The sequence below is a fragment of the Strix aluco genome, chromosome 2 (genome assembly GCF_031877795.1).
Source record: "Strix aluco isolate bStrAlu1 chromosome 2, bStrAlu1.hap1, whole genome shotgun sequence".
Lineage (NCBI taxonomy): Eukaryota > Metazoa > Chordata > Aves > Strigiformes > Strigidae > Strix > Strix aluco.
Window position 1 is genome coordinate 66,032,419 of NC_133932.1, and position 21,861 is coordinate 66,054,279.

A 21,861-nucleotide genomic window follows, 5' to 3' on the forward strand; every position below is an offset into this window, starting at 1 on the left:
TGCAAGCTCTCCTTCGTCCATGAATGAAAATACTGCATTCCCAATTTCCTTCTCTGCCTGCCTAAGTTTTCACATAGCATCTGGAAAGACACACAACATCTAGTATAAGCACTGAATGAACTCACCAGCCTAAGCCAACCAAACACTCTGAGGTGACTTGAAATGAGCTCATGGGACAATAGGAAAACTACAGATGGATATGTCCCTTCTTTGAAAATGCTCTGACAGGATGCTCGCTCCAGGGCACTCTCCTCTTTAGAAAAAAACAGTGACCAGAACCCCCTAAATTCTTCACATTGCTCAGTGCTTGCTGTGTGCAGCAGGAAGAACAAAGCCACCCTCCCTTCCCTTTAAGATTAATCATTGTCTTTGAAATCATCCATTTACTTCCTGATTGAAAAGGCAGAAGCTCCACAAAGAAGTAAAACAAGCAAATAAAACATACTGGAAAAGATTGAAAATTCTTGCTTTAAAAAGCCACTGTAACCAAAAGGTGTATCATTAGCATTTATGTAGCAGAGATTATTCTGAAACCTGCCAAGATTCAGGCGTGTGATGTTCTTTGCTTTACATTTTCAGAGGAAGACAGTAACAAGACAGTGGTGTTCTCCTTTTTCTCTTCCAGACATGGAATCTGGATGAGAAAACTCCCATTGGCTTCAGAAGGCCAAGCTTTCATCTCAAGACTCTGTTTTACAGGAAAACAGAAAGAAGAACAAAGAAGGGAGTAAAGGCAATGGAGAAAACCCCCTTGAAGTTATATAAAAAGTATGAAACATGTAGCAGCAACATCAGTTACTCTGGAAAATTGGGAATATTTTTGTTTTTAAACCTTCAAATAAAATTGAGTGACTCAAAAATGTAAGGGAAACTCCCCTAGTTCAGAATCCTTTTTTAGGTTTTCCTATTAAAAAAACTGAAGCCAAGCAAAAATGACTTGTAAATGACTGCAGTGGTTGCCACATGCTAACTTTCAGAGGACTACAGTAGAAGCATTCCTAAGTCAGACAGTAGAAGCAGTCCTGTCTTGCTTGAAATTTGTCCCCCACCTTTTAACTGTGCAAAATACATTATTACTAGCTTTCTGAAATGTATTTATTATAATGCTAACAGAGTTGAATAAATATCAGTAATATATATTGAAGTGGGAAGGAAAAAAGTCAAAAGTGTTGCATCTGAAACATTGCTTTGCAAACTTGGAATAAGTCCGCTCAACCACTACAGCCTGATCTTCCCTCTGCATATGCTGCTGTTGTTGTCACAAGGACAATAACCTGCTATGAAAACAAATATGAAGCATTAATTCACAGACAGCAAGTGGCTTAAAAAAGAGGTGTTCCTTTGTTTCACAGGAATCACACTGATGTTCTAAAGAAAAGGAAAGTATTAACAAGGCTTCAAAAGTGGGAAGCATCACATACATCTGGAAAGAAAGAAGGTTGGAGATATACTCATGTGTCTCCTGGGGTCAATGAAATGGCTTCTACACTTGGGCATTGCCTTGACCAGCAGAATTACTTTCCAGGAGACACAGAAAACTTTCCTTTTACCCAGTGGATCTCTTCTATGCTTCCAATGTATCCTCAACTTCATGTGGATACCTTGTAGAGAGATGTATTTCCAGTTCCCCTCTAGGGTGGGACATATGCCCTTGGGCCTGCACCTAGCCTGTGGGTGTGAGGTTTCCTTCCCTGACAGGAGCATGGTGCCAAGCACCACCAAGTGGAACAGGGCTCCTGAAACCCACAAGTCTACAGCACAGACAGCTTGTGGGGCAGCTCTCCACCCAGCTGCCTCTAGGTCCATGAATGTAAGAGAATTTATGTGCGAATTTCGCCCCTGGAAAGTCCAACTTCCCTAACAGAAGGTTCATCCTTTCTGATGGCTGCTATTTGGATGGGAAGTAAATAAAAGCCTAATCTCAGATTATCTGTAGACTATCACCAGCCCAGAGAAGACAGCACATTGTCTTCTATATGGATATGATGTGAAGGTCACACAGAGACACCTTGCATTGAAAGATCAGGCTGGAGCGATGGGCTAAGGCCAACTGTAGGAGTTTCAATAAGGCCAAATGCCAGGTGCTGCACTTCGGCCACAACAACCCCCAGCAGTGCTACAGGCTTGGGGAGGAGTGGCTGGAGAGCTGCCAGTCAGAGAGGGACCTGGGGTGTTGATCAACAGCCGGCTGAACATGAGCCAGCAGTGTGCCCACGTGGCCAAGAAGGCCAATGGCATCCTGGCTTGTATCAGAAATAGTGTGGCCAGCAGGGACAGGGAAGTGATCTTACCCCTGTACTCGGCACTGGTGAGGCCGCACCTCGATTCCTGTGTTCAGTTTTGGGCCCCTCGCTGCAAAAAGGACATTGAATTACTCGAGCGTGTCCAGAGAAGGGCAATGAAGCTGGTGAAGGGTCTGGAGCACATGTCGTATGAGGAACGGCTGAGGGAACTGGGGTTGTTGAGTTTGGAGAAGAGGAGGCTGAGGGGAGACCTCATCGCCCTCCGCAACTACCTGAAAGGAGGTAGCAGAGAGCTGGGGATGAGTCTATTCAACCAAGTAATGAGTGATAGGACAAGAGGTAATGGCCTCAAATTGCGCCAGGGAAGGTTTAGACTAGATATTAGGAAGCATTTCTTTACAGAACGGGTTGTTAGGCGTTGGAATGGGCTGCCCAGGGAGGTGGTGGAGTCCCCATCCCTGAAGGTGTTCAAGAGGCATGTTGACAGAGCACTTAGGGATATGGTGTAGTTGGGATCTGTCAGTGCTAGGTTAACGGTTGGACTAGATGATCTTCAAGGTCCTTTTCAATCTAGATGATTCTGTGATTCTGTGATTCTGTGAAAGATCCCAGATAACCACAAGAATAACTGCAGCAAACCAATCTAATGCCTGTACCACGGCACATGCTGGCAATAGGCTGGTGTTGTTTATTCCTTCTGGATACACTAGGGGCAACCTGAGGTGAGAAAATTTTGTGTTGAGCTGACCTCACCCAGAAGAGTTCTCCTACATCCTTTTGGGAACAAGATGCGATCTGAGGTGATGACTTATAAGCTTTAGATGTAGCAGTTTATCCTGTTATTTTCTCTGAAATAATGTGGGCCTTATTTAATCATTCACATAGGGAAAACATGATCACAAAATGAGTAAGTAGGAAAAGCATTCTGGGCAAACATTTCTAACTTACAGTGCTCTGATATTCTTCTGCAATGCAAGATGAATCCATGCATTTGAAAACTGCAAGATTCAACACTTCTAAAAATAAACCTGATGGTTACATGGAAGGTCATCAGAATTTTCTTCTTTATTAAAAATACTGATACGGTTAATGAGGCAAGGTATTCTGTCCAGGAAATATTTGGCATGAAACTCCTACTTTTTACCCCCTGTAAAAGACATTTTAAGTAAAAGATACTGGATTTCCCCTAATCCTTCATAAAGGGTTGCTATGGATACTTTGAACAGGATAAGGGGCAACCCGAAGAGTCAGGATTTTTCAGAAAATCTGATGTTACAGGAGTAGTGATACATGTCAAGGTGAGAGAGGACATAAGATTTAAGAGATTTCCAGTCTGCCTTTGATTTTCAGATATGGCCTTCTGAATGGCAAATCCTTTGGCTTTAGCTCATGTTTCTCAAGCTGCACAGAGGAATACTGAATTTAATCAGAGCTTGCAGTGAATGTCTGCTGTAACTTCATTTCCCTCTGGAAACACCTAAAACTTGAACATGATCTTTAAAGACAGTATGAGTGGCTTTCAGTTTTGCTTTTGGAGAAAGGTTACCTCTTTTGCAGTCTGCCTCTCTCCATGATAAGATCAAAAAGCCCAAGCCACAGCTCTGCATCCTCACACTGAAGATTCACAAATGCTTGGATGAGTTCAGATAGTGCAATGGTCCATTGCTGGTGTACACATGACATTCAGAGTACGCCACTGATGAAGTTTTGATGTCCAATATTGTCAGAATGACTGGTCATCCCAAGCAGCTGTGACTGTCATATCAACAGAGCTGTGGATGAGTTATACTGCTGTCCTGGGCTTTATGTTTCTCCATGTTTCCTTGACAAAGCCAGCTGTAGGATGCATTTCTGCAGCATCTTCTTTATATGCTTGCCCAAAATAGGGACATAGTGTTTAAAGATAAGAAGCATGGATGGAGCCACTATTCTGATCTTCCCATAAGACACCCACTCAGTATCCTCTCTGCTTCTAGAGACGACAATGGTGTTTCATCCGCTTCTATTAAAGTTGATGGAATTATACTGTGGTTGCATAGAGGTGCCCTCAGAGATCATAAGACAGAAACCACTGGTGTGTCCATGATACATGAAGTCTGTGCCATGACAGTCAGTACACTGGCACACAGGTAACAATCAAAATGCAGAAACTATTCCAACTATGCCATTTTTATAACTGATTTGAGCTTTGGTATTACCAGCTTTAGGTACCACAGACAAAATGGTATCAGGGACCCAGCAAAAGGACAGGCCCTTTTTGTAAGGGGTCTATTTGCTTGGACCTACCAAAAGGAAAATTATTAAGTCCCCATTGCAGCAGAGCCCTCATGAAATGCCAAGACACAGCTGACTTAAGCTTTTCAGGCTTTTTTCCATGGATTAGCCCTTGATTGGTCTCACAGTAGACTTTTTCAAGTAGAGCCTTGAGGAGTTCAAGACATTTCCCATGGTTTCTAAATGCCTTTGTAATGAATCTGAAATTTGGGCAGCTGGAGGTCAGCTTCAAGGCAGACAGAGCTGTCTTCTATCAAGGGACATCGTTTGGAAGTGGTAGATCCTTCTTTTTTATTAGGGACTAGAAACAAACAACAATCTGGAAGAACAGCAAGCTAAAACCTGACCCTGGAGCACGGGCAAAATCACGGAACCATGGATATCAGGTGCAGAAGCCAAGTGCCAGCACCCAAATAGGACTCCTGGAAAGAGGCACTAAAGCACCCAAAGCATCAAGGACAAGTGATGCTGCGTGGAGGGAAAGGTTTCACAATGTGGTGGTTGTAATAGTAACTTGGATGTTACTGGAAGGACACAGTAGACAATACATCATGATGCACTGATGCACACAGGCAAAGTCACTGGGTTAGCTGGGGGAGAGGAGCAGCCCCCATGGGATACTGCTCTCTAGTCCTGTTTACAAGGGTTTGGTTTGCAGTCTTCTGCAAAGTGCAGAAGACCCTGCTTGACGCTACTAACAGGGAGTGGGGAGAGACAGTTGTGCCTCATTCACGCTACTGTTACCATGAGGAATAAAACAGGGAGTTGACTCATAAGTTACTTCTGCCTTTAGTGAGGACAAAACATGTCTAGCAGGCAAATTTTGTTGGTAATGCTTATTGAAAAAAAAAAAAAAACCACCAAGATATTTCACTGCATTAACCTTGGCCAGAGCATAACGTTTTCTGTATTGCTTGACTTTCTCACACAATTCCCACACAATTGTTTTCTTCTAAGTGTTGCAAAACAGGGCACTGTCACCTTCACCTCCTAGTTTTAATTCCATCTCAAATATCGTTAGGATATTTCTAGTTTATTTCATTCTCATGTCTGTTGAACATTATAAGCTTACACATATATATATACACACACACACATATATATAAAATCCAATTCTCAATGAACCATAAATGTTCTCTGTGAATTTTGTGAGGCTAGCACTAACGGGAGGGTGCTCAAACCTGGACAATGCCTTCTGCAGGCTGCATTTCTGTACTGTGGAATAAATAAATAAACAAAGAGCCACCCAGCTGGGAAGCATCTACCTTGTACGGTTCACTGAAGAGGGAGTAACTCGTGTTAAACGTGCCATCCTCCTGCTGGGCCTCCTGATTTCTCCTTTCCCATTCTTTCCTTCGCAGCACGTTTCTATCTGGCTCATAGACACTGCAGCAAAAAGAAGGAATAGCTTTTTAAGAGTTAAAAATTAGCAGGCAACATATAAACCAGCATGAATTTAAAAGTGAAGAACTCTGGTTTTCAGACAGATGGCAAAAATAAGCAAGAACATGAATCAGATGAATGCCAGTCCAAGCAGGCTGGGGAGGCTCAGGTCTCTGAGAATGCTGGTGCTTTCTTCACACAGAGAATAGATAATTAAATTCTTACAGAAGAATAAAAAAGAAATCACAGGGCATGATCTAGTCTGTGCAGAACTTCTCTGCTTGAAATGTGACAAAGGAAATATCTAAGCAACTTTGACAAAGACTGAATGTACTCTTAAGGCAGATGGTAATTACAGCTATGAGTAAATAGAAATTATGAACATATTTCCACTTATGACATATCCTCTGAGTGTTGTATGAGAATGCTCCTTTTTTCACATGGATGTGTTTCTGTAGTGATTCTTTCATTAACTAGCTCCCTAAAGAGCTGTTAAAACTACATGCTGTAGTGGTTTCCACAGTTAGGCTGCTGCTTCTGATCTCTGTTAATCAGCCAAGTCGTGAAACTACTACTGAAACAATTCCTCTTTCTGATGGATTTGACACTATCACAACTTCAGAGCATGAATAAATGAATACTGGCATGATAGTGTATGTATGGCTGGTAGAGCGTATCTGGAGAGAGAATAAAATCACTGCATTACACAACAGTATTAATTTTTAGAAATGAACTGGTCTGGCTCCAATATAGACATCCAGAATAAAAATTAACTTTTTTTTTTTTTTTCCAGAATTCTAGTTTAATGCATGACAACATAAACCAGAGAATCCTTTCCCTGAATTTCCACGGAACAACACAGGTTTGCACATTTCAGTCTCTTACATTTTATTCTCCTCACAAAGGAAACCAATGTGTCTAATAAGGTTTACATGTTATTTCAGGACAATGTGACGAGTATGCTGATTGCCTATTCTGCTTAGCTCAGCTAATGCCTTTCTTCTGGCACTGTAAATCTGTAAAGTAGAAATATATATTAATGTCATGTAAGTGCACCATGTGTTAATAAGAAAAAGGTTGTCTTGCTAACCAGCTTCCCAGTTAGCAAAACATATGTTGCATCAGCTACCCACGTGATGCTACCTAGTATGCCTCAGGCAAGGCAGTGAAAAGGCCAACAGCTATCCGATTCTAATTCAAGACTTGAGAGAGCTGAACATACATAGGATATGTTAGATGCTATTAGTATTTAAAAACAATGCCTTACCAGTCACTAAACGAACACAAAATCTTATGTTTACTTGTTAATGCTGCTAACTCAAACCAGACTGCAGAGTACCCTTCTGGTGGGTCTGAGGGCAGCTGAGGGAAGATGCCAAACACTGAGCAGGGCTCTCAAACATGGGGATTTATTGTGAACACGGGGTTTCAGTGCAACAGGTTGGAGACAGATTCCAACCACCCGTTTGTTTATTCCCCTTACTAGTGCTTGAGGGTTTTTTTGTTTTATCCCATATTTTTGATGAGCAATATATGTTATTCACACCAACACCCTCTCTTGGAAAAGCAGTTTAATGAGGAGACAATCATAGGCATGGAGTTTTGGGCATGGAAAATGCCTTTCTCCAGGAAGAATGGGATAGCAAAGGCCTCCCCATGGGGTCCCTGTGAGTGGAGATCATCCACTGCACACACTGCCAAGGCCAGAGGCAGAGCAGTTGTCACTTACTGCTACATGAGCAATGGTCCTCAGTTACTACATCATGCTATATGAGCGTACTCCCGTCAGTTAAGTTAGGGTAAAAGACTTCCTAACAACAACCTCCGTGTCCAAAGTAGACTTTCTGCCACCCTGAATAGCTGTTGTTGGACTGAGTTTTCCTGGAGTTGCAGGATCTGCGACTTCATCATCAGCCAGGTTTCCCCATTCAGAACCTCTTGACTCTTTGAGACACTGCATTTGGACTCTTGCCTGCAGTCAAATAGAGATGGACAGTTCCTCTGAGATTAATTATAATACTGTTCTCTACCCAGTTTCTAGGAAGTAAACAAGTGCAACATTCTTCACTAGGCCTCATACAAATTTAAAAATGCACTGGTGTTATACTCCTGAAGTGGGAGGACATTTTTATTCTTTTATTTGATGGAGACATATTTGATGAAGACGTCAGATCTCTGAACCCCCTTCCCAAATGAGAAGTTCATTGTTGGCAATGCAACGCACAACCTGCAATAATTCAGAATGATTATGCAAATGGAGTAAACGTGTGAAAATGCCTAATATGCCATCTATAAGCAGTTAAGTTAGGAAGAGCTACAAGTTGAGAGTTGTATTCCTTTGGTAATACCAGATGGCAAAATCTCTAGCATTTGTGAGGCTGCTCCTTATTTGCATGAACATTGCAACAATCACATTTCCTTGAACGTATGTCACCAAATGTATTTATTTATTTTCGTTCAAGGAGAATGCTGCCAACTGCTATAATTGTCTTTATTGCAAACACTTCAGCTAATGGAAAATGATTCTTTTTAATAGTTTTCTTCCTTCTTTCTTTTTTTAAAAAAATTGTAATTTAAAACAATCCCAAATGTACATGTACCTTTTTAATCATTTACAGTGTGTGTCTTTTCTGCAGCTAAGCCATGAAGAACAAGTTCATGAATATTTCAAGATTTTTTCCTCATTGGGGCATGTCTGCCTATGTGGGTGATGTATGTGTATATATGTGTTATATGCATCCTCACACATCATCTTATTGATTAAGAGTTTGGCTAGTATGGGACAAAATGTTGAAGCAGTTTTGCAAGACTTGGAAACCAAAGAACATGCAACCAGTCATCTCAAAAGTCAGTGTCATTTGTATTTGTTTCATACAGGTAAAACTCTAAAAGGATTAATTTTAATAGTTTTTTAATGCTGCACCTGTTTCAAATTCATGCTTAAAGGACATGAACTGAAGCATGAGAAACAAGTCGAACACTTGCAAAAGTTATATATAAATAAATGTTGTATTATAAAAATTACACTATCTCAAATTTAGCATACTGCTTTAAAAACACACTGATTTATCTCAGCCCTAAGACAAGAAACATACTGGACATGCCAGTTAATTCCGTCTAAATACCAGTGCCTCAGGCTCAAAGCACCTTCAGCACACCATCACCACCACACAGTCACAGCAGCCCTACCTTCTCTGCTTATTCTAGAATACTTTGAATGATTTCACTCTCAGGTATTTTACAGATCAGAATACCAGAGGATTGCCAAACTTCTCAGAGTAGGTATGTTTAATAAACTTTGATCTGGTGTGATGACTTTTGGAAGATTACCTTGATGGTTACCCACACTTTGGTCATGCACTAGGTAAGCGTGGGTCCCCATGAGACCAGCCTGCAGAGGACAGCCCAGGCACGCTGCTGCCTGATGGGAGGGCAGCTGCGGCACCACCTTCCCCACAGGACTGACAGAAATGCTCATAGCTTTCTTCACACTACTCCTGACATCAGAAGGAACTGCTTCCTTTAATCCTTAATTAGAAATAGACAGAGACAGCTTAGGGGACAGCCTAGGAGCAGAGCAATAACCTTACCTGAAAAACCTGGGACCGGATTTAATCTCCTACAAAGTCCAAAGAGTTATGTAGTCTCAGGCTGGGCTGAAACCAATCATATAAAAAGCCTAAAGTTTTAAGTGTTGAAGAGTCTCCTTTTCTTTCTTTTGTTTTTAAGCACACTATTTCTGACTCAATTTACCTTCCTCAGACATCACTGCTTGGAACAACTCAAATAAAAAGGTCTAATCTCCATGATGAATTGGGTGGAGACAGTGCACCAACATATTCTCCTGTCCTTCAGTTCTAGGGAACGCCCAAGTTTTGCATTCAGAGGAAGATGTCTTTTTCCACAAACTAAAGCACTGCACCTTCACTGAGGAATTGCACGCCTTGGCAGACGTATGGTGTGCATTAACGATACTGCTTGACCTTTTCAGAGACCACAGAATTGCTGCATCACCAGGGGAGATTCAGGAAGGATACTGTTGTTTTGCTACAAGATCATCATCCTCATAACAGCTGGCATCTTTGAGGCTGTAAAAGACACAGGTAGGTAAATTGAGGGCAAGATCACCAGTGCTCCCTTTGCCTCACATCAGTTTATTTTCTGGCAAAGGAAGGGGGCAGTGACTCAGGCTGCCCTACCAGCACAATAGAGGAAGGCGTTACCATGCGTATACATACACCTGCCGACAGTTACTGAACTCGTTATAGTTTGCAGTACCCTGCAATCTTGCCGTTGCCTTTCTAGGCCTTCCAATATCATTTTCCAGTCCAAAGATTGAGTTCATTATTCTCTGAATTGTGAGGGCTTTGCAACACCCCTCCACACACACACTTTCCTTCTACCTCCCCAAGCACATAAATATTGTGATATAGATTTAGTAGGAACTTGTTTATTTGCAGTTAATGTTTTTGACCCAGAAGGCTGATCTCCTTCACCTGAGCAGCTACGTGTGGCACTCTGCACAAAACTTTCAGAACCTGAAGTCTAGACATATTAATAACGAAAGCAGAGCTGACGCTTCACGCTAACATGCAACAATTTCTTAAAATGGCAAAAACACAGTTTCTGTGAGCTAGGGAAGACCTAGATCCCATTTGCAATTTTGTCAACTTCCCCATTTGTGCACAAACTGACCCTTCTTCTTCCATAATCAGATTAAGAGACTCCATACAAAATGCCGTCAGACCACAACACCCACTCCCAGAATCATGGAAATGATACTACCCCCAAGCTGCCAGGTGCAGTCCCTGAATATCCCCTGGGAGTGTACAGAGCTGATCATGTTCCAAACAAACAAACAAAAAAAACCCCTCAAAAACACAACCCACACCATAAGTGACTAAAAGATATGTGCATTTCAAGAATAAAACTAGACCTGTGAACAAGGACACATATATCTTTGAAATTAAATTTTAGCACATGGTCATTTCTGAATTATGAACAAAGTTGGAACTGCTTCAAAACCATGAAAAACAGGCAATATTTCAAGAAAATAAATTTTATAATGGTTTACTGATTATTCTCAACATTTCCCCACAAATTGTAATCTGGCACACAAGTCAATATACTAAAGTGAGGACATTTTCTTAAATATTTAGTAGTCTAATTCTCCCCTCAATTACCACATTTATGTCAAAGTAGCTAAATAGAGTAACTCAAGGGAAAAACTTACACAACTCAATAAAAAAAGCAGTCCAACTCCGATGCAGGACAATGATTATGAAACTGAATTCAGAATGGAAATTGGATTCTGAATTTAAACATACCATCATTCCTGTATGTCTGCAATATTTTAAAACACAGAAGGACTAACCAGCCTGAGACCTTGTAAAGGCAATAGCCCCAAACATTTTTAGAGAAGTCTTAATTCTGACAATTTCATTATAACCACCAGGTTATTTTGCTTGCTGAATTACTGTGCTTAACATGGAAGTGCCATCATTTAATGCCTGTTTTCTATTTCCCTGTTCGTGTCCATAGTTTTCACTGGTCAGTTTCTTGGTACCAGTTCCATTTCCAGCTAAGTATAAACAATGCCTGTTTGGGAACTCATTGCTAATGGGTTATGGGGAGCTCTTAGAGATGGCAACCTTACATTTTTGAGCATGAAATGTTTTCCCTAGTGACATTTGAACTATGAGTTCAACTATAACAAAGGGGCTGCCTCTGATGAACAAGTGGCATAATCAATAAAATACCTTCCTAAGTTGCAACCAACATTTTAGACTCTTTATCTAGCTTAAACAGCAGAAGTTAATTTGAGGATTTTTACAGTATTTTTTCCCATTTACAAACAGGAATGCCGTGGGGTAAAGCAATTACTCTGATTTACTGTTTTCACTTTGATTGAACATAAAGATGTAGCAGGGTCTCAAAAAAGCAGTAACTTAACAAACTGTGCTCCTATCCACAGACAGATAAAGCACCTACTTTGCTATTTCAAAGAGTTTACCTCCAGGCAGCAGCACAGAGCAAACATCAATCAATGACATGTGTCTAAGATGAGATTGATGTTTACTCTCACAGCTTTTCATCTTACATCCAATAAATTATTTTTCCTTCACCAAAATGCCTGGTTAAATTTCATTTTTCACTTTGCAGTATCAGTTTTAAAACTTTAGCTTCCAGCAATTTTAAAGCTAGGATTCATTGATGCTTCAGCTTTTACAGCCTGTTTATGATTTGTATTAACCATGAAACACTACCGTCCAAACGTGAATATGATTGGGGGGAGCTGAGCTGGGCTGGCCGCTTGCATGGTGGCAGGTGCGGGCTGGAAGGTGCGAGATTGCTTTAATTATCTGGCTGGAAATTCTGAGTCCAAAAGCAGGCGCTATATTTTCAGGGACAGATATATTGCATCTAACAAACGAATGCATATATACATATCATATCCACAAAATCAGCATCTGAGCATTCAAGGCAGGTCTTCTGAGGGATCACACTGGGCAACTGAAAGAAACCAAGGAAAGACTAATTGTGGATGCTGTTATCATCTTATAGGCACTCACATCTGACATTCACAAAATGCAAGTGCTTTGCATGCAACCTGACTGAATTTTAAGTATGTATTGAAATACTGAGAAAACCTAGGGTTTCAATAGAGTCTGGGATCTAGGTTGTTGAGTCAGAGTGGTAAACATCGCAACAGAGGAACATTAAAAAAAAATCTGATTTCGTTCAACATCTGCTTGTACAAGAGCACCTCTTCCAGCTCCACTACACTCAAAATACGCACATTTTCTTCACTCGATGAAGTTTTGCCCAATGAGAAAAACTAAGACATAAATCCAACTTGTTTTTAGTTTCAGGAAAAATAACTTCATCATGTTATATCTGCCAGTCCATACCTACAGTATACATAGATATAAAGAAATTCACCGTTCATTATTAATGGGTAATTCTACATAATGCCCTACTATTTTCTTTTTGCTATTAAGTGGTAATGCTCTCTTTCTATAACCCTAAAACTGCTGGCAAAAATACCTAAGATGGATGAAGATCTAATAACGACATTAAGCCAAGCTAGAAACAGAACACTACTATTACGTTTAATTTTGCACTGCTCTAACAATATATTGTTTGAAAGTATATTCACAAGTTACAAAATCACCACTATTCATAATCTTACACCTGGAATGAGTGTTTCTTTTTCTCCACAATACAAAATGATATTTAAAACCTCCAGAAATGAAATGGAGATCTTAGCTGTCAAGAAACAGGTACTGTAGATGCAACAGAGGAAAGTATTCCTTTTGTACCCCCATCCATATTTTCCAAGTGGAGGAAAAAAAAAAATCAAGACTGAAGAGCTCAAACCAGACAAAGCACAGTGAAGCCCTTTCATTTGATTTTGTTGATGTTACTTTTATGTTGTAATTCAAAAATACAACAGCTGAGGGGATCAGTAAGGAATCTTTTTTTCTGCCTAACCTAACACTGCTGAATTCCCTGGGCTGCTACACAAGGTCTTACCTAACTTGGTGATGCCTATATCTGATCCAGTTTCTTCTTACATTGCTTCCCTGCCAGAGATGTCAGACACAACGCCCCATTTGTCTGTTTTTCTCCACAATGATTTCTACTTTCCATGGCATCCTTATGCATGGGAAACTGTTCCAGTTATCGTTTGCCAAGCCTGTGCATTCTTTACCCTTGAAATTTCTTTTTTAGCTCCCTACAGTCATAATTAGTCAAAAATGATAGCATTTTTTTTGATCAGCCATCCGGCTCATCTCTGTAGAGGACGTGCGCACATAGGCGAACTATTCATAAAGTCCTGGTGCATATCCTGAAGAGTTTACAGACTGAATGTTGCAATAAACTGTATTTACTCCTATCCCTATCATTGCATGATTTCTAGGGGTGTTCTGAACATATTAAATGTAATGAAAAAAATCTGGCCTTCTAAAATCTATTTGACATTTTGCAGCAAGTGTTTAATACTTTATTCAAAATGTTTGTTGAGCTTCTTATTGATGTGCTTGCTGAAAACTGGATTTCAGTCAATAAACATCTTCAAGGCTAGTTTCAGTAATAAAAAAAAAAAGTATGAAAATTCTGAAAAAATTATGTTTTCCTTCTATGATCTATTTCTTGTAAAAAAGGTATTTTTCAGAAAATAAACACCTCCTTGCTCCCATTTTTCTCTAGCAACTTAAATCGCCTTTTCTTTCCATCGGGCTCTGAACAGTGATCCATCTACCACAACTAATTGCAGGACTGAGAAGTACACCAAGGTATACTTCACATAGCACACAAAAACTGAAAGCTCTGTAACTGGTAGAAAAATGTTATCATGCAATTCACCCTGGTGCAACTTGACTTAAAGTAGCAAAAGCCAAGATTGTAATGAATCATTAAGGCCAGATCTAAGAGCACTTTGCCACTACAGAGATAACAGCAGTGTCTATTAGAAAATATTCTTGGCACAGTAGCAAAAGGAGAAAAACTTTACAGACTTCTATGGATGACAGAGAGGAGTAGCTTTAATTTAAGTTGTTAAATGCTCTTGGTGCTGCTAAAAACCCCTGTGAAACATGAGTGAAAGACACATAGAGATTCAGTACCTGGTAAAGATTCAGTAAAGGTTGTGAAAACTGTTGCCTGTATTTATATTGTGTGCTTGATTTTACCTCAACATTCAAAATTATCTGATGTCCAAAGGGCAGCAAAATACAGCACTGCAGTACAGGACACAGGATTGCAGCCTTATGTAGTAGTGTACCTTCATGGAAAGCCAAAGTACAGTATTTCATTATGAATGTGTCAGCTGTTAGTAACCATCAAATCTATGAGTCATGAAAACGTCTATACATGTTTTATGAACAAAGTAACATTTCCAATTTGCTCTTACTATAATGGATAATGACTGAAGGTTCATCAGGGTTAATCAAGAAAATGATGTAAATTTTATATTGTATTATGTTTCACTTGGCTTAAAATGGAACTTGGGCGACAATCTTTTTTATGTGTTTAATCATGATTTACGCATTATGGAAACCACACAACAGCCCCAGTGTGAAAAAAAATTATGAACAAGTCAGTGCGTAAGTCATCAGATTTTATGTATTTGCAGAAAATCACTTCTTGGGATCTTCAGCAGACAGTCACTGAGTTTGGTTTCTGCAGAAATAGAATTGATATGTTTTGAGATACCTTGCTTTAATTTATCTTTCTTTCAATTTTATAGATAGATAGAGACCTTATTATAACGTTTTATATATTACAGAGGAACCATCACTACATATAGGTAAGGCTGAACCGAGTTCTAAACAGATGCATGTTAGCATGTCTACACGATAAAAATAAATTTGGATTATGTTAATAACTGCACATGCAGATGCAACAACCGAAGTAGTTAGACCCTATGCCAACTGTACAGATACAAAAAAAATCAGCCACTGTAAATGCCCAAATAATAAATCCACTAAAATCTGTGCTTTTGCTTATATGAACACCTGAAATGTAGCTCAGTATACAAAGAAATTGTGATTGTTTTTAGCAATACTTTGTTTGTATCAGAGTCTGTAACCATAAAATCTTATTATGGGGAATTATGAGGTTCCATCTTCATTCTGCTCAATTGAGGCAGAACAACAGAAAATGGAATGAGATATATATATATATATTTACATATTAATATATGTATATAAACCTAAACTTAAATCTAAATCTATCTACCTAGCACTTACATGGACTATGCTGGCTTTCACAAAACAAAAAGCACTTCTGTAAGAAGTCAGGGTTCAGGAACCTAAGTTTTGGTTTATATATAACTTTAGACTACAAACAGTGAAAAAATGCTTAAATAGAGGATGTTTCACTTTCCTTTCACAAGAAGGTAGTACTAGTCAAACATACTGCATTGTACCATACAGCTAGCCAGCTTCTCTAAAAGCCATTGTATACATTTAAACTCCAGCAAAATGCAAATGTCTTCCCAGTTCTTCCATCTGAAAATAGAGAAAGTAAACTGGACCTGAGGGTTTACGCTTGACCAATTAATATTATCACCACATATCCTTAGGACCTGCATGAGAAAAGAGCACAGCACACAGAAACCATATGACTTTTAGTTTCTTTTTCATTATATCCTGCTTGCCCTGTGCGGCTCTGTCATATTTTGACGTGTAGCCCCAAGAGGTACACAATCAAAATTAGGAAGAGAAGTTAGCCAAAGCCAGCATACCCGTGCTTAAGAGTGATTTATGTTCATACATGAATAAAACTGCATACATGTTAAAATGATGAAAAAGTTAAAACTTCTATGCCTTGTGACTGGTGTAATTCGTGTAAGCTTCTTACACATGCTAGTCCCAATTTATTCTGCTGCCCACCTTCAGAGCTGCACAGAGAAGCACCCGTGAGCTTCTTTTCTTAAGTGACATGCAATGGGAAGTGAAGTAGGTGTTTTATCTCTCATAGAAAAAAACCCATTTGAAACATAATTATCTTTTTTTTGTTTGTTTATGCCTCTCTTGACACTCTGCTTCTGCTTAAGAAGAGTGGTAGTGACATGGCCGTGTCACAAATCCAAAACAAAATGTAACGTAACAGGAATACAAAACCCTAAACATAATAAAGTGTAAAATAAGCTCCTGTATTTTAATTTACAGAAACAGTGTGACTGTTCAAGTGCCTCACTTTCAGGTAGATTAAAATTTCTTTAAATATTTCCAAATCTGAAGGAAATTACATAAAAATGACAAAAGATTACCCAGAAGCTTTAATGGTTGTGATAGATGCAGAAGCCATTCCAGAGATGCCAGTGCAGGGACTGTGCCAGAGGCGCAGATGCTGCCTGTTGGAGGGGGTCAGCCTAGTTCCAGTCCAAAAGTGGGGAAGCAAGTGACCTGATAAAGTCAGATACATCGTCCACTCACTCTCTAACAGCTGCCTTGCCCTGACTACTTTTCTCAGCAAATTTGAGCTTTAGCAACAACAAAAGCTTGTAAGAGAGAAATGTTTTATTTTTACTGTATACTTTATTTGAAGTCTGACTCCATAAATGCATATTTGTGTCACAGTAAATTATAAGGATATAATTTACCTGTATAGCGTAAGGTGTAAAATTACTCAGTGTTTCATTCTGAAAGTGGTAAGAGGTATCTAAATTCCATATATTGTTGTAAAAGCATGACGAGGGATCTAAATTGTATTATTTTAAAAGCACAGGTTTGGGAGATGTCTGCATTTCTATTTGAATCTTCCATAGCAAAGATTCTCTTATTATGCTAGGAAACTTAGAAATCTCTGGGTCATTTCTGTATTTTTTTTTAAATGTTTCAAAACATTGGACTTCAGTTTGACCTTTTCTCACTCCAGTGGTCAAGAACAGCAAATTTGTGTGCCCTCCCAGAAAGCCTACTGCAGCTGGTTTCATGGGAACAACTTAGGAGTACTAAAATCCTTCTCTGACAGGTTGTGCATAAGAAATGCCAAAATTTCATTTTCTCCTGTTTCACTGGGGTAATAGAATATAAGCAGGAGTTAAACCACACATTGGGGGGAAAAAAAAAAAAAAAAAAAGGCGGGAGGGGGAAACAAGGCTGAAGGAAATTCCCCTGATTTTCCAGTTTAGAAAAGCCAACAAAATGGTGATGCTTAACGTAGGAGATCTTCTGCACTGGAACAAAAAATCCATACAGGAGGAATGCATTCTGCATCTTTGTACTGGCAGATTTTTAACCTGTGATCCCATAGTCCTCTGGGGATGGGACAGGATTGGAATGGATGGGATTCTGAAGAGAAGGTGAGCTCAGCCCTGACCACTATCCATGATGTTCACTGAAACTCATGTTCACACTGCTAAAAATCCAGCACCTAGAGGAATGCTAATCATGCAGTTTGGATTTAGCTGCTCACATGCTCTCAGTCTCTCTAGTCTTAAAAGTGATGACAATTAAAACCCCCACAGTAGGTAACCAAATTCTTGTTAAGAAGTAACATTTGAACCTCGTGGAAGGTGTTTAACATTTTAAAGACACAGGATGACTCTGGTAGATCTAATAGCACATTTTTTTCCCACTGAAAGCCAGCACATCTCTGCGCGTTGGAGAGGTGGTGTTCCTGGAGTGGGCTGTAACACAAGCGAACGGTGGCGTTACTCCATCAGTGTTACTTGCTGGCAGAAACCTGAAATAGTACTGAGCAGAAAGGCAAAAGAGCTGCTTGCTGTCCCCTCCCAACCTTGCTGGATGGGCCCACTGTGGGGAAAAAAATGAGATGGATGAGGGTGGGAGAGAGCATGAAACTAGACCACTGTGGGTGAACTTGATTTTTATTTGAATCCAAACAAAGCACAGTATAATTCACACTTGGTAACTGGAATATCCCAGTGCAAAAAATAAACAGAAGCTGTTATTAGCAAGAGAATATTTTGCTGCTAGCATGCCATGTTAAGCAGAAAACTGCTACTACATTTAGCGTTCCTTAAAACTCTCCCAAGTAGCAATGCTGATAGAGCTTCACAGTAACAAAGGAAATGGCAGAGAATTATTTCCTTCTAGGTAATGGAAAGCGAAAGACTTATGTAAAGATATTCCATTTGGTTTTTTTACTACAAGTAAAAGAAAATAAGCTCAGTGATTTTGTTCAATTTTAAATTTGGGACTGTTTCTTGGGAAACTGTGAAATAATTGTAATACCCATGTTCAATTTTGCTGCAAACCAAAATAATATCTTAGTAACTCAGTGACAGAGGTTTGTCAAAGATTTATGAGTTTTTAAGTAATCCTAAAGAACATTTTGCTGTTCCTGACGTGGGAATACCTAGCCTACCTAATTTGATACTAATGACATACCATGAGAAAGAAAAAGAAAACTTTATTAGAACCTCAGGAAAGAAAAAATGAAAAGGATAATGCACTAAATTAAAAGGAATTGACCAGTTGGGTAGACATAAGTATCAAGCTGAAGATAATATTATTTAAACATTAATTTCAAGTTAATCTGTACTCTAAACATTTAAAAGCCTAGCTTTACCATTTTATGACATATATCATTCTAATACACAAAACAGAAGAACTATACTACTCTGTGTATCTCTCCAGGGCCAAATTAAACAAAACAGAAATTCCAGAACTTCACCTTCCTTAATGAATCTACTTGCTCAAATGCTTGTGAAAATGTATAACCCTAAAACATTTGCTGATTCTCCAAAACCAAAGAGCAAAGCACTTTATAGAGTTAACAGCCTCCTGCTTCCAATGTGGGAACCATCATATTGCGCAGCCTATTTGATGTCTGTTGTATGAAAGCTTGCAATGAGGGGCAATCTCTCTGGTATGCAGCTTCAAAGCCACACAGAACTTAAAGATAAAATACAACAGGCGTGTAAAGCTACATCGGTCTTAGGGAGGAGGTATAAGGCAGTAGGTTTCCTGAATCTGATGTGACCCAGAAAGTAAGCTGCAGCAGAAGAAACAGCTGAATGATTCATGGTCCCATTTGGGTCCCACTTTAGCAACCCTAGCACACAAAACATCTCCTATCCTCCAGGTCTTCCTTTCACTCTATTCCTGTTGCCTCTGCCTTTTTGATAACAAACTTCATCCCAAACTGACTCACAGCTGGGCACTGAGAAAATGCACACAGTGAGTGGAGTGTCTGGCCTGGGGACTCTGATGTAGGAAAGAGGTGGTATAGCCCAGAAGAGAAGAGACAGATAGATAAAGGAGTGAGGTATGAAAAAGGACAAATTGGGTTTGTCTAGTTTAGAAAAGAGAAGACTGAGAGACACATGATAATAATCTTCCCACCTATAAAAACTTGTTGCAGAGCAGACAATGATGAATTGTGTTCTCTGTCTGCTAGGTCACACAACTTAATTTGCAGCAGAGATTTATATATGATTTTAGAAATGTTATCTAACTTAAAGGAAGGGCTGGAGGAGGCTGGCTATCTGCTTATGTCATGGCTTCCTTATTTCAGAACAGGTTGGTCAGTCCTTACACCAACCCCGTCCCCACCAGAAGAGTTACTGTTAAGATTGTTCCTTCTCATCCAGGTTTAATACATAAAATAAACAAGAATAGGAAATCTTCATCCAGTGAACAACACAACTCCCTTCCCTTCTTCCAGGTGAGCAACAGTGCCTTACAGTATCATGTGCGATGCCTCTCCTCCATCAGTACCTACCTGTTAGCACTTACCAAAGTAAGACTAGTTCTCCCCAAAAATGAAGACACTTTTCCATGAGGAACATGCATCAAACACAGATTATTTCTCGGCCAGGGACCTATGGAAGTCCCTATGCAGCTGCTCCACAATCCTGAGGGACTCATATGTGCTATAAAGTTTAGACTCTTATCTGCCAGGTTGGCCTAGGTGTGCTTGTCTCATCTCAGAGCCAAGGGATGGAGTAAGGGTTCTGTGCAGCCCAGCATCTGGAATTTTTTTTGTTTTGATTTCTTTTTGGTTTGACTTTGGCTAAAGGACAAAGAAATTTTCCTTTCTTTGGTTACTGAATTCAGAAACTGGTCTGTAAGATGTGAGCGCAGGAACACCTCTTCCATCATCTCCAAATGAACCATGTTTAGCTGCTACAGAGACACACAGGGAATGCAAAGGGAGACATGCAAAAACCAAATAGAGCTTTTCTAAAATATCTTACATTGGTGATCAAGAACTCTAAGCAATCTCTGACACTAAAAACTTCAGAACGGGTGCTACTCATGGCAGCTTATATTTGCTATTAGAAATTTAATTTTGATCCCTCAAACTCTATGGTGCGCAAAAGATCTGAACCCTCTTTTACAACAACAGGAAAGGCAAGGGGTGAGCAAGATGATTTTGTGACCAAACGTCACAACTGCTCCCTCAGTCACCAAACTCAAACTCCTGACATCTTCAGGTGATGTGAATGGCATAGCTCTACTCACGTCAAGGGTGCTATTTTAATTTATTCTGCTTAAGAATGGAATAAGATCTTAATTATGCCCAACTGTATATATATAAAGCAAAACACTAAGCACCAGTCATTCAGAGCCAACTCAGGAAGATTCTCATCAGTGTGGACTTTGGGGACACCCAGGATATGTGGTTGAAAACCACAGCTGGCAAGGAGCTAACTGCCCCAAAAGCTGAGTCCTGGAGCTTAAGTTCACTGTAGACTGTACACTGAAAGGACTACTTTTTCACTTTCTCTCAGGATTTGCAACTATGAGGTGAATACGGTCTAGCAAACTCACTTTTGGAACTAATAGTATTTGAATTCTTCTACCATGTGTTGCAATTTACGACACATCAGAAGACATTGTACAAAAAATAAATTAAACAATGCTGATTTCCTTCCGATAAGCAAGCTGAAAAAAATTACAACTCCCCTTGCCCCCTGCCAGAAAACTTTTTTTACTCTTACAAGTCTGGAAGAAAATCAAGAAAGAGGAAAACAAGATGTCAGTATGGTGCAGATATACTCTGCTCTAATTTGGGATCTGATGAGACATTTTCTATAATGTGAAAATTATGGCATATTTTGTCACAAATTAAGGTAAACACTTTTTTTTTATTATTTTACTAGTTTGGATATTTTTGCTTACCTGTTCATGGCATTCTATTAGGTCCATCATAAAAAGAAAATACTGTTGGCAATATTTATTTGTAGAGACAAGCATCAATGCTAAGCACTTAGTAGTACATTATGTTTTTTTGAGGATGCACTTGGGGGAATCAAAGTATTTTATTGCACAATAGATATTATTCTGTTTGTACTTGTATTCCTCCAAACTTAAACCATTCACAATGTTTTATTTCTGAGCATACATAACCAAGAACACTGACTGTGGTGATATTGTTAAGTATTCAAACAATTCCTGCACATCACTTACAAAAAGAATGCCTTTGGGTAAATATCGTTGCTTTCTCTTTTTCTTTACCTCTCCTTTGTTGGTGCCCT

General features: G+C 39.4%; 1 protein-coding gene across 2 annotated transcripts in view; it reads right to left on the minus strand.

The window, feature by feature from the left end:
- The window catches only part of AFF3 (ALF transcription elongation factor 3), a 336,079-nt gene that overhangs the window by 282,368 nt on the left and 31,850 nt on the right, over positions 1–21,861 (minus strand). For both annotated transcript variants that reach the window (XM_074815074.1, XM_074815073.1), the window contains exon 2: positions 5,783–5,903. In XM_074815074.1, the coding sequence (XP_074671175.1) occupies positions 5,783–5,903 (121 nt within the window). The remainder of the gene's footprint in view (positions 1–5,782; positions 5,904–21,861) is intronic.